General features: G+C 37.8%; 1 protein-coding gene across 8 annotated transcripts in view; it reads left to right on the top strand.

Annotated features, from left to right (window-relative positions):
- PPP1R12B (protein phosphatase 1 regulatory subunit 12B) overlaps positions 1 to 12,639 on the top strand; it is a 243,147-nt gene that overhangs the window by 99,346 nt on the left and 131,162 nt on the right. For all 8 annotated transcript variants that reach the window (XM_051998636.1, XM_051998633.1, XM_051998634.1 and 5 more), the window contains exons 9-12: positions 1,530 to 1,642; positions 3,006 to 3,209; positions 4,309 to 4,391; positions 12,235 to 12,360. In XM_051998636.1, coding sequence (XP_051854596.1) covers positions 1,530 to 1,642; positions 3,006 to 3,209; positions 4,309 to 4,391; positions 12,235 to 12,360 — 526 coding nt within the window. The remainder of the gene's footprint in view (positions 1 to 1,529; positions 1,643 to 3,005; positions 3,210 to 4,308; positions 4,392 to 12,234; positions 12,361 to 12,639) is intronic.

The following is a 12,639-nucleotide window of genomic DNA, read 5'->3' as shown; positions in this document are numbered from 1 at the left end:
CGATTGACAGATCCTCTAAAGGATCCATGGGATTCAAGGGAGCAACATCTTTTCCCTAACTGTCTTCTTTGTCTTGAATACTGACCTTTTTCATCTCTGCCTCCTGGCTTCTTTCAAAACTTACTTTCTACAGAAAGCCTTTCTTGTTTTTTCTCACAGCTAATGTCATCCCTCTGAGACTACATTTCTTCTTTGTTGCATATATTTTGTATGTCTATAGAGATTTACATATTGTCTTCTCCAGTAAAATTTGTATTTTTTAAAAATTCCTAGCACTTAGCATGGTATCTAGTGTGTAGTAAGCACTAAATAAATGTTTGTATACTGTTGATGATAATGAATGGCTGTAGTATCGTTTGATCGACACAGGGCAGGTAGGAATATTGACACCTTGGCAGAGTATGGTACAGCATCCTTGTGTTTCTGGAGCAAGGAGACTTCAAAATCTCATTCTGGCTATCAGCCTCAGGGGGGTTGCAGAATCATAGAATTTAGAGTAGGAAGGAGTTTTTAACCCTTTTTGTGTTCTTTTGCCTGTCTATGATTCCGTCCTCAGAATAACTTCTTTAAATGCATTAGATATAATACATAGGATTACAAAGGCAATCATTTCTATCAAAATACAGTTTCAAAGTGTTTTTCTAATTCAAATTTATGGACTTCCTGACATCTTTCTATATATCCCCTAGGGGGGTATTTCAAGCTCAGGTTAAGGATCCCTGATATAATTTAGTTGATTTCCTGCAAGAATCTAAATTTTAACATATTCAACAAGTAGCCTTTCAGCTTCTGCTTGAAAACCTCTAGTGAAGAGAAATTTACTACTTGTTGAGGATAGCCCAGTTTACTTCTGTGTTAATGTTAGGGCCAGAACTTTAGAGTTAGTGGAAGCCCCTCTCTACTGGTGCCTGATTAGTGGTGGTAGGTTGATTTTGTTAGGGTGACTCAATACAGTCTGTATGAAACAATAGGTTCTTTAGGGAAGAAGCCTCCAAATCCTGGCTCCCGGTGGGGTGTTCTTGTGTCACAGGTCAAACCAGTCAATCGATTCTTCACTTTATACTTTGGGATTTTCAATTTTATTTTGCTATTGTTTTTCACGTGCTAATTTTGTCTCCCTAATCAGATTACAGATTTGTTGAGGTCAGGGACTAGCATAGTTATGAGCACAACAGATGCTTAATAAAATTTGCTAATAGATGAATTATTTCACAATTTATGATTCAGTAACTCATTCATCAGAATAAATTGATATGTTTTTAATCCTCTCTATACATAATAAAGATTTAGACTAAAGTTCTGAGGGCAGGAGGGTAAGTTACACAGTGATTTGGTTATCTTCTATTTCTAGGGGTCTATTAGTGATTTTTAATTCATTTGGAGTTCAGGTATTTGTGTGGATTCATGCTTTTACAACCTTTTGCCTAATAATTGCCAGGTGATCCTTTTCAAGTAGCAAGGAAGGAAGGGCATAATAAGGAGGCAAAATTTTATAGTATTTTTATTCCTTCTCCATTGTCAAATACCAGATCAAAAGCCAGAGGCTGTTATCAACCACTCCAGCTCTGAATCAAAGAATACCATCATGGAGCAGATACCACCACCATCTCAGAATATCTTCTCTGCTTCTCCTGCTAGAAGAGTGAGTACTTTATGAAGGCCATAAAATCGCTTCAAGCATTGTGTTATTCCCTAGAATACTATGAGGAAGGCTTTGGAATGAAATTTTATAAAATAATATTGTCATGGTTCATAACAGATTGTATATTTGTGGTCCTTTATTTAGGGTTTATAAAAACACTCTTGTGTTGATTATGTAAATCTCTCATCTTACAGTAGTCTTAGTGTAAAGAACAAAAAGTCCTTTGTTGTTAGAAATTGCTTGATGTCTGTTAACAGAAAAAAAATTATCTTAAGATAAAGTTAATATTTTCTACAAATAGTTTTATATAGGCAACAATCTAGGGGAACTCAGACTTTTAATATTTACCATTTTGACAGCTGCTCTGTGCTATTTGCCTCTGCTCCTTAGTTTTTCTGATGAGACTCCCATCTTTGCACTTTATAATAGTTAAAAAGAAGATACATGCCGATTGGTTCATGCACCTTTATTCCCTAGGAATTTTGAGGACTGAATTTGACATATATGACACTATATGGCATACATTCTCTGTCTGATAGGCAAAGGTGGTTTGGTAAAGAAGGGAGTGCAAAGCATTTTGCAAAAAGCCTTTAGATTCCATAAAAGTTCCAAACTAATATAGGCACATCCAAGTCCTCTGAGAGATTTTCAACAACTAAAAATTGAATGAATTTTTGTAGAAATTATACATTTTCACACATTTTCTCATTGTTCATTTTTGTAAAATAGAATACTTTGATACTTCACAGATCCTTGGCCTGCACAGGATAAGATCATAGATTTAGAGTTGGAAGGGATCTTAGCAGCCATCTAATCCAACTCCTTCATTTTACAGCCTTAATTTGCCATTTTCTTCAGTTGCTATACCTAAAAAAGCTTATTACTTACTAACCTAACTTCTGGTGGTACAAGCCTATTCAAGCTGCTCTAGGCTGGTTCTAGGTGACAGGTAGACAGGTAGATTGATGAGGCCATATTCTTTACCTTTCCAGTTGGCCCAATAGCCTTCATGAGAATTTTGGGCTACTTGCACACTATATTGAATACTTTTGAAGCTGCATTACTTAATATTAAATCAACTAGCATTAACTGTTTTTCTTGCTAAGAACTTATCTTAGTTTTCCAACCTCCGGGTCAAGATCATATCCGTTATCCCCACTTTATAGATGGGAACAGTGAGGCCCTAGGTAGCATCATGTATCTGTGATCCAGTCTAAAAATCCCTGCACAAGACAACAGGGCTTTATTGGGCTCAAGTGAAGAGTGGGATGAGATTACGAAAAGGCTGGTGGTTAGGGATCTCCTCAGACTGAAGAATGCTGCTTGGTCAGTTCTTCTCTCTTAATCCTTCTTTTCCTTGTAGTTCTCCTCTAGTTTCTTCAGTAAGGCAGAAGAGCCCAAGGATGAATCACCTGCCTCTTGGCGACTCGGACTGCGGAAAACCGGCAGCCACAACATGCTCAGTGAGGTGGCCGGGCCCCGTGAGGCTCTCCGGGATCGGGGCTCCTCCATCTTCCGATCATCATCTAGCCCCAGGATTTCTGCACTGCTGGACAACAAAGAAAAGGTGCTGTTGGGGGTGTTGGGAGATTCAATCTGTGACAGGCTAGCATGGGGGTAAACAGAAAATCCTTGCTGGCTCCAGAAAGTCAGAGGTTCTGAAGAGAGATCAGCATCTTAATTTTGGGGACAAATCATGATTCCTAAGGAACAAGTAATGGTTGACAAAAGCTGCAGTAATTCTTGCTCTGCAGATCACATAGTTTCTCCTCTTGACTCTATTTACCCAGCCTTTTCACACATAAAACAACAGTGTAAGGTATTTCTAGGCTATGGCCTAAAAGGTTTTAGTACAAAAAAATATTAGTTTGTTTTTTTTAAGATTTGGGAGTAAGACAGTTAAATTGCATTGGGCACAATCCACTAGTTTGGGCTTTCAAGCCAAAAGATCTCAGCAGGACTAGAATTTGGTGAAAATAATGCTCCTGAAATTTCCAGCTATAAAAGGTAGGGGTGGAGTGGGGAATCTGTTTTGTGAGGCAATCCTCACCAATAGCTGCTCTCCCAAGATGAGTAAGAATGGTTCATTTCAGATTGCCTTGTCCCGGGCCTTCAGCTGGCTCACTTGCTCCTCTCATTCTTCTTTTCTGAAGTCATGACTGCAGGGAGGTCTGTTAGCATGGGTGCCTCTGTAGTGATGTAGGTGCTACTATCCCTCAAGAAGCATTTGTGATGGCAACTTAACTTACCTGTCCTTTATATTTAAAGTCTGATTATTCAAAAATAAATTAGAGAGGGGTGGGGGAGAGGAGTAAATGAGTACTAGTCCATCGAGCATCTAGTTTAGAATTTGGCTTTTGAACAAGCCTCTTTACCCCTTGCCTCTCTGTCAGAGGTGGGCAGTTTGGGCTGCTTTTATCTATGCTCTGGTCACCCCTGCCTTCCCAGTGGCATAACATAATTCCCACATAAACTTATTTCTCTTTGAAAGGACCCAGAAATTTCCAACCTACTGTGCCATGTATAGGTAACCCTGGAAATGGAATTGGTATCTGAACTGAGCAGGCTAATTGAGTTATGTTTTGAGATGGTAAGTTTAGTCCCAGGCTTTATCTTCCATGTCAATACTATACCCACCCAGCATTTTCCTTGTTTTGGTTTTGCAGGAGAGGGAAAACAAAAGCTATTTTTCCTCACTGGCACCTCGGAGGCTCAATAGCGCAAATGACATTGAGGAAAAGGAAAACAGGTATGGCTGTGCAGGTTATCAGGTTGCTTTATCTGAATGCTGTTTTGCAGAGGTTTTCCTGGGTTCTTGTTTCTTTGTCCCAAGTAGGCAGATATCCTTGGTCTATTTTGAATGTTTTCTGGATTGCATCCCACTGCACGGTATCTATATTACATATGCTCTTGGTCCCTCCTTCTCCTAATTTTTCTCACTTTAATACATTCAACTCTGATTATGCCCTAGAGCTGGTCCACTATCTTTTCTGTTCTTTTTCACTGTGATAAACAACTCTGTGTCTGAGGGACACAATGGATAGAATGCTGGAGCCGGAGTCAAGAAAATCCAAGTTCCTATCCCATCTCAGACACTTTCTAGCTGCATAACAACCTCAGTTTGCCTTGATTTCCTCAGCTATAAAACAGTTGTAAAATAATGATAGTATTTCCAGAGCTGCTGTGAAAATAACATGATCTTTGTAAAATATGTAGCACAGTGCTACTACATAGTAGGAACTTAATCAGCCTTACCTGGCTCTACCATCTTGGTCTTCCCTGCCTTCCTTTACCTTGTCTTTCCTTTTCTCCTTCCCATCCTGCTGATTTTCCTAAAATAATCTACTTGTATTTCACATCCAGAAGTCTTGTGATTTTTGCTCTAAATTTGTTTAGCATATAGAAAATACTTAATGAATGCTTGTTGAATTGGATTGAAAATTATAGACTCTTAAAGACTGGACTCTTATTTAAATCAAATGTCCTCAGTACTTTTATACCATGTGGGTGAAATAACAGTAAAACTTTAATTTTACTTTAAAGAATGTTAAAGGTGAGAAATGATCCTTGAGATCTGCACCATTATAAATCATTAGCATGTAGTTGCTATGTAGCTACAGAACAGATCTGGAACCCAGCCAAAGTGCTTCCTAAGAGCCACAGTGCCCCAAAAGATTAGTGAAGTGATCATTTGGGCTTGGAATTAAAAGGCTTGAGTTTGAATCTGACTCTGCTTATTAGTCATGGGACTATAGGCAAGTTGCTTGTTTTCTGAGCTTCCTTCAAGACCTAACATCTGTGATTCTTGGAATTCTCTTATCCTGAAATATGATGGCTGAAATTGTTTACATAATTGTGAAATTTGGTAGAATTTTTTCTACTTTTTGAAAGGCTCTAGTTGTATTATTCTACTTACTGTGTCATGGGGCAACAACAGAGTTTTGTTAGCTGTCTTCAGTTTTTTTTTTTTCCCCACTCAGTTTCCATATTTTTCCGTAAATTTTATTGCTTATGGACACAAGAATGTGTGTCTCTTTCCCATTAGCATTAAAATGAGTTAAAAAGGAAGCTCTCCTCTCTCTATCCTCCTCCTAATAATTTCTTTTAAAATTTTATATATATATATATATATTATATATATATATATATATATATATATATATATATATATTTTATAGCTTTTTATATACAAAACATATACATGGGTAATTTTTCAGCATTGACCCTTGCAAAAGCTTCTGTTTCAACTTTTCTCCTCCTTCCCTCCACCCTCTCCCCTAGATGGCAGGTTGACTAATACATGTTAAACATGTTATGGTATATGTTAAATACAATATAAGTATACATATTTATATACAGTTATCCTATTTCACAAGAAAGATCAGATTTAAAAAGAAGATAAACATAATCTGAGAAGAAAAAACAAAAATACAACCAAACAATAACAGAAAGAGTGGAAATGTTATGTTGTGGTCCATACTCATTTCCCAGTCTTCTTTCTCTAGGTATAGCTGGTTCTGTTCATTACAAATCAATTGGAACTGATTTGGATCCTCTCATTGTTGAAGAGAGCCTTGTCCATCAGAATTGATCATCATGTAATATTGTTGTTGAAGTGTTTAATGATTTTCTGGTTCTGCTCATTTCACTCAGCATCAATTCATATAAGTCTCTCCAGGACTTTCTGAAATCATCCTGCTGGTCATTTCTTATAGAACAATATATAGAATGTTCCGTAATATCCATATACCATAACTTATTCAGCCATTCTCCAATTGAGGGGCATCCATTCATTTTCCAGTTTCTAGCCACTACCAAAAGAGCTGCCACAACCATTTTGGTACATACAGGTCCCTTTCCCTTCTTTAGTATCTATTTGGGGTATAAGTCGAGTAGAGACACTGCTGGATCAAAGGGGATGCACGGTTTGATAACTCTTTGAACATAGTTCCAAATTGCTCTCCAGAATGGTTGGGTTCGTTCACAATCTGACAGGTGTGTAGTGGTATCTCAAGAGTTGTCTTAATTTGCATTTCTCTGATCAATAATGATTTGGAGCATATTTTCATATGACTAGAAATAGTTCCAATTTCATCATCTGAAAATTGTCTGTTCATATCCTTTGAGCTGTCTTCAGTTTTAGCTCTATCAATACAATGATGTATGATGCTATGATCTGAATCTCTGAGGAGCTTAGAAGGGCTACTGGACTAACACAGATAACTGATGTAAGAAAGTATGTAATTTACATTGGACCTACATCAAATTACTTGCCTTCTTGATGAGGGGGGCAGAGAGGAAAGGAGAAAATTTAGAACTCAAATTAAAAAAAAATGTTAAAAATGTTTTTACATCTAATTAGAAAAAAAGTTTTAAAAAGGAACAAAGTATATGATTAAGCAGCACAGTAATTGGCACAAATATGTGAGTTCCTTAACCAAGGTATGTTGAAGCAGTTAAGGGAAGGAGGCAAAACTTGAGCTATGGATACTCGTATTCTCAAGGAAGAATAACAGGAACCTTTAACAAACAGGGCACTTTTAAGTGCCAAGAGCACCTCTGGTTTTACCAGAGCAGAATTGATGAGGGCAATGAGATAAGATAGTCTAGGATTTTTGTTCTTATATTGAACCAGTATTTTCCTACTGTACTTCTGCCTATTGGTTCTAGTTTTCTCCTCTCTGAAGCCATGCAGAAAGGGAAAATGGGGCCAGTGGAAGTTCCTGGAAGTCTTATTTTGGATTTTATTAAAAGTAATTTCCTAAGTTGACAGAGATACAAACAGACGAAGTGCTGCTCCCCCTGGTGCTGACAAGAAGGCTGAGGCTGGGGCTGGGTCAGCAACAGAGTTCCAATTTAGAGGTGGATTTGGTCGTGGACGTGGTCAGCCTCCTCAATAAAAACTGTAAAGATATGTTTCTTATTGAATAAAATTTGGGGAAAAACAAAACAAAAAAAAAACCAAAAAAATAAATAAAAGTAATTTCCTAATAAAGTATGTAGGTAAAAAGGGAGTGTATTATAGGAATGGAAGGCAGCTTGTGGGAGGCATGGAGATGAAAGAGGGAATGCCAAATTGGGAGAACAGCAAAGAGACTGGTTTGGCTGGGACGCAGCAAACATAAAGGAAAAATGACCCTTATATTCTAAGTCTAGAAAGGTACATGGCACTTAAGTTTTGGTGGGTTTTAAGTGTCAGGTTTTGAAGTTTACATTTTATTCTAGAGGCAAAACAGTCATTGAAAATTTTTGAGTAGGACAGTAACATGATCTCAGATATGTACTTTTGAAAAATTATTTTGGCAATTTTGTGGAGAATGAATGAATTGGGAGGAAGAGCCTGGAAGTAGGGGTAATGATGAGGAATTTGGTTCACTTTTCCTGATGATGGGTGAAGGCAGGTAGTGGTTGTGCTGGTGGAGAGATAGTGTGGAGGTGAGATGGACAAGTCTTGGAAGCTGATTGAATGGTGAGGTCTGAGGCAGAGCAAAGAGCCAAAATGACAGGTAATGAAACCAAGGTACCCCGTAGGATTGTGATGCCCCCAACAGAACTGTGAAGGTTTGAAGGAGGTTGAAGGTTTGAAGGAGGTAGATGGTTTGGAGGAGGAGACAAGACCTCCAGCTTGGGAGGTTACAAGACATTTAGGTGGATATGGTTTTTCTGAAGTTAGAGACATAGCACTAGAAATGAAGGAGAAAGGTGAAGGCTAGATATTGATCCGAGAGTGATACTTGAACAGATGGGAATCATCAGATCAGCTAGAGCAGTTTTGAGGTTCTTGGTAACTTAGGAGAGATTCCTTGTGTTAAGAGTTGAAAATCAAATTACATGGGGTTGAGAAGTGAGTAATGTTGAGTTGAAAAAGTGGAAAACAAATAGTATAGATGATACTTCATAGGAGTTTGGTTATGGATAGGAGAAGATATATAGCATATGAGGAAATGACAGATCAAGTGAAGGGTTTTTTGGTTGTTTTCTTTTTTTAAGGAGATGGGAGCACAGAAAAAAAATCAATAAAAATGGAGAGATTAAAAATTGATGAAGAGAATGACAGAAGAATCAAGTTTTCTATTAGAAAAAATTAGCATAGATAGGATCAAAGTCCTAAATACTGGGCACTGGCCATGAAAAAATGAAAGACCATCTCTTTATCAGAGTCTGTAGTGAAGGAGGAGACAGTACACTTCCAGGGATGGATTAAGGGAAAAGAGGGAACTCTGTGAGTATTTTTCTCAGTAAAGTAGGAAATAGTATGTCGGGAACTGGAAAGAGGAATTTGGAGTTGGGATAGGGATAAAAACTGTGATTGAGAAACTGAATTTTTTGAAAAAGGAAGAAGAATGGCCTGGACTCTAGTGATGTCAAATTTTCAGTTAGGGTTAGTCTACTTACTGAAACTTTATCTCTCTACTACCCAAAAACAAAAATCAAAAAAAAAATTTTTTTTGCCCTAGACTTTCTAGATCTTTTAACAAAGGTTTGTCATATTGTCTGAAATTCTTATAAGCATCCTTTTCTAAAAAATACAAGTACTTTCACATATTAGTAAGAATTAATTCAGTCAACCACTTTTATTTTATATTTAATCTCCAGCACTGAGCACACTGAATGGAAGTGATAAACAGTGATTAATTGGTTGGTAAGACCAAGTGAAAGTGTCAGGATTTTGATTGGGGAAAGTCAGTAATTTTTGAATATGGAGCATGGTGATTCGAGCAGCCTGGATTTTAATATTAGTCTGAGACAGCTGAAGGTACCTAGAAAAGTATGGCGGTCCTGAGCATTTTGTCATTGAAGCATTATGAGCTGAGAGTAGAATGGGGAAGATCTAGAAAATAATACTCCTTATTTCAACATTTTTCTAGGCCCAGTCTTTTGCCAAGGAAAAAGGTAAAGGTTGTGTTGAGGTGGGGAGGGGAGATTGTTCTTTCTCCTAATTTTCCTCACTTCAACATGACATGATCCTATGTTTCTAAAATTCAGAAATTCAGATTAGTACTATTAGTTCAGCTATATTACAGATGAAATGAACCACTGTGAACTGCCCTGGGAATCTTATATATAATATAATATTTATGACATTTTATTGGGGAATTATTAATTGTAATTTTTCCCCCTTTGTGAAAATGCATTACTCTCTAAATTAATCTAAATAGTCAACTTACAAATGAATTTCTGGAATATAACCATCTTATAAGTATGGACTGCCCATATGATCAAGTTAAGATAGCTTGGTACAGATTTTATACATAATAAACAATGGAAGAATGTAGAGTAAAGGTAATGTCAGTGTAGGGTTAGGGAAGCTTCATAGTTCCATATCCATTAATAATCACCAGGTATTTATTAAACACCTACTTGTGCCAGGCTTTGGGGATAAAGGGCACAAAAAGCAGTCTTTGGCCTCAAGGAACTTAGGTTCTATTGTGGGGAACCAGTACATATACATAGAAACATATACAAAGTAAAAAAGAGGTAATTTCAGTGTTGGTGGAGTTATTAGCAGTTGAGGGAACAGGAAATACGTTATATGAAATGATATGAGCTGAGCTTTCAAGGAAGCTAGGTAGTCCTAGAGGTTAGCTCTGGAGCTGGGAGGGACAAATGATCCACCACATCCATATCATGGATGAGGAATCTAAAGTAAGTCTCCCCTCTCCTCTTCCTCAGTAAGTCACTTAGATTTGGGGCTAACTTTTATGTTAGATAAACATGTTCTAATAAAGTCTTCAGATGGCTAAAAGTTCAATGAGTTAGGAACAATTGAAAATGAAAAAGTAGTAAAGGGTTTGCTTTTCACATGTAGGCTTTAAAATATCATAGACCAATGAGTAGTTTTCAATTTCAAACTCTTCTTAATGAGAGTATCCACTGAGATTTTTATCTTTTGCTTATATCATAGCATCTTTTAGTTGATGAAGGATGGAGCTAGGGCACTGCTCACCTAGGGCAGAGGATTTAACTAGGGTCTTTAAATGGATCTTTTTTGTATTTTTAGCATACTGACCTAGAATTTTAAGGTTTTTATAGCATATTCACAACTCTGTATATGGATCATTTAGGCCAAGAATCAACAAAATTCAGAATTTTCATGATTTAATATTGTTTACTCAGTTATATTGAAATTGAAGTACTATATCTCAGAGGAAAACCTGATCTGGTGGAACTTTTATCTAGGTTATTTCTAGATTTATCTAGTATTTTCAAAAAATTTACTAAAGAAAATGTTTTGGACCTTCATCTGGCTGATCAAAGTTTCTCATGGGTAGGAAGCTTGCAGTGTTAAGCCCTTGTCCCTTCTCCTAAGGTATAGAGTGGTTGGTCTGGAGATAATTAATTCCAATAACAACAATAACAAACAACATTTATATAGTGCCTACTATATTCCAAGCTTTATGCTGAGTACTCTACAAATATTATCTCATTTGATCCTCACAACAACTGTGGGGAACTGAGGAACTTGTTGAAACAGGATCAGAGCTTAAGTAACTTGCCGGGAGTTGCCTGACTAGGGTCAGAGACCAGATTTGAATTCAGGTCTTCCTGATTATTCAGGCAGCTAGATGGTACAGTGCCTAGAAAGCCGGGAAAAATGGGAAAGCCATTTAACCTCTGACTCAGTTTCTTCATCTGTAAAATAGGGATCATAATAGCATCTAACTCCTTGGACTTCTGTGAGGACCAAATGTGATAATGTTCGTAAAGCACTTTGCAAACCTGTACTCATTGCAGGATATGAAGCCAGAAGCTGCCAAATTCAAATTCTAGAAGCATCCTGCCTTTGTCCATAGGGCTTCTCTGTTTGCTGACCAGGACTCCCCCGGATAGACTTTCCCCTAAATACCTCTTCCTCTCAGTCTCTTATTTCCTTATCTGCTCTTCTTACTACAAATTGTATCAATTCAAGTTATACTGTGTTGGGCACTGAGTATCTATTAAGGAAAGGCCCTGCCCTTAAGGAACTCACATTCTATTGAGAGAGACTACATGCAAGCAGTGCAGCTAAGACTGATACAAGGTAAATGAAGGTAACTTCAGAGGGGAGGGAGGTGGGAACAGACACAGAGCCTGGGGAGCTCTATTATCAGGACCTTAGTACTTGGGTTCAGATAACCAGCTCAAAAGACTGATGGAAATAATATTTAGTGATTTCCTTTCTGTGGCCAGGAGAAAGATATTTGAAATGAGGGAGGGAACAAGCATTTATTAATTGCCTGCTGTGTCAGGCACTGTGCCAAGTAAGCACTTTATATCTATTACTTGATTCTCAAAACCACTCTGGGAAGTGAATGCTATTATCCCCATTTTACAGTTGAGGAAATTGAGGTAGGCAGAAGTTAAGTGACTAGCCTCAGGTCACACAATTAATTCAGCATCTGATGGGTCTTCCTCATCTGTTTTACCACCTCACTGCCTCATTGCTGCTTTCTTGCCTGTAAACTTCACCACAGGACTTCTTATTTGGGCTTCTCCCTCCCAGTTTGTATTGCATGATAATAAGACTATGGCTGCCCTGGAGTAGGGGTCTGAGAGATTGAAGATTTTCCCAACCTCACAGCATTCTCTCCTTCTCTGTTTTGCTTTTACAGAGAATCTGCTGTTAACCTGGTGCGGAGCGGCTCCTACACTCGGCAGCTTTGGAGGGATGAAGCAAAGGGAAACGAGACTTCTCAGACAGGTGCTCCTTCCACCTACGTATCAACCTACTTGAAAAGGTATAAATCTTGAGGAAGAATTCCCAATGACTGACCTACCACAGTCACAGTGTCTGACCCCGCCTCAGGATCTCTACTAGCTGCACACTGACCTAGTGTTAAAATGTGATTTTAATCTCTGTTGAATTTTATTTTGAAAATTAACTTTAATTCACTTTGCTAATATTTCCCAAGTACATTTTAATACTCTCTGGAGTGTTGTGAGCTGCATGCGGCCTGTGGACCACACGTTTGAAATCTGCACTACAGACACAAGAGTAACAACTGCATGTATCACAA

Source organism: Antechinus flavipes, chromosome 4 (genome assembly GCF_016432865.1).
Source record: "Antechinus flavipes isolate AdamAnt ecotype Samford, QLD, Australia chromosome 4, AdamAnt_v2, whole genome shotgun sequence".
Classification (NCBI taxonomy): Eukaryota; Metazoa; Chordata; class Mammalia; order Dasyuromorphia; family Dasyuridae; genus Antechinus; species Antechinus flavipes.
Note: the sequence above shows the minus strand (reverse complement) of the source record. Positions and strands in the feature narration are given on the sequence as shown.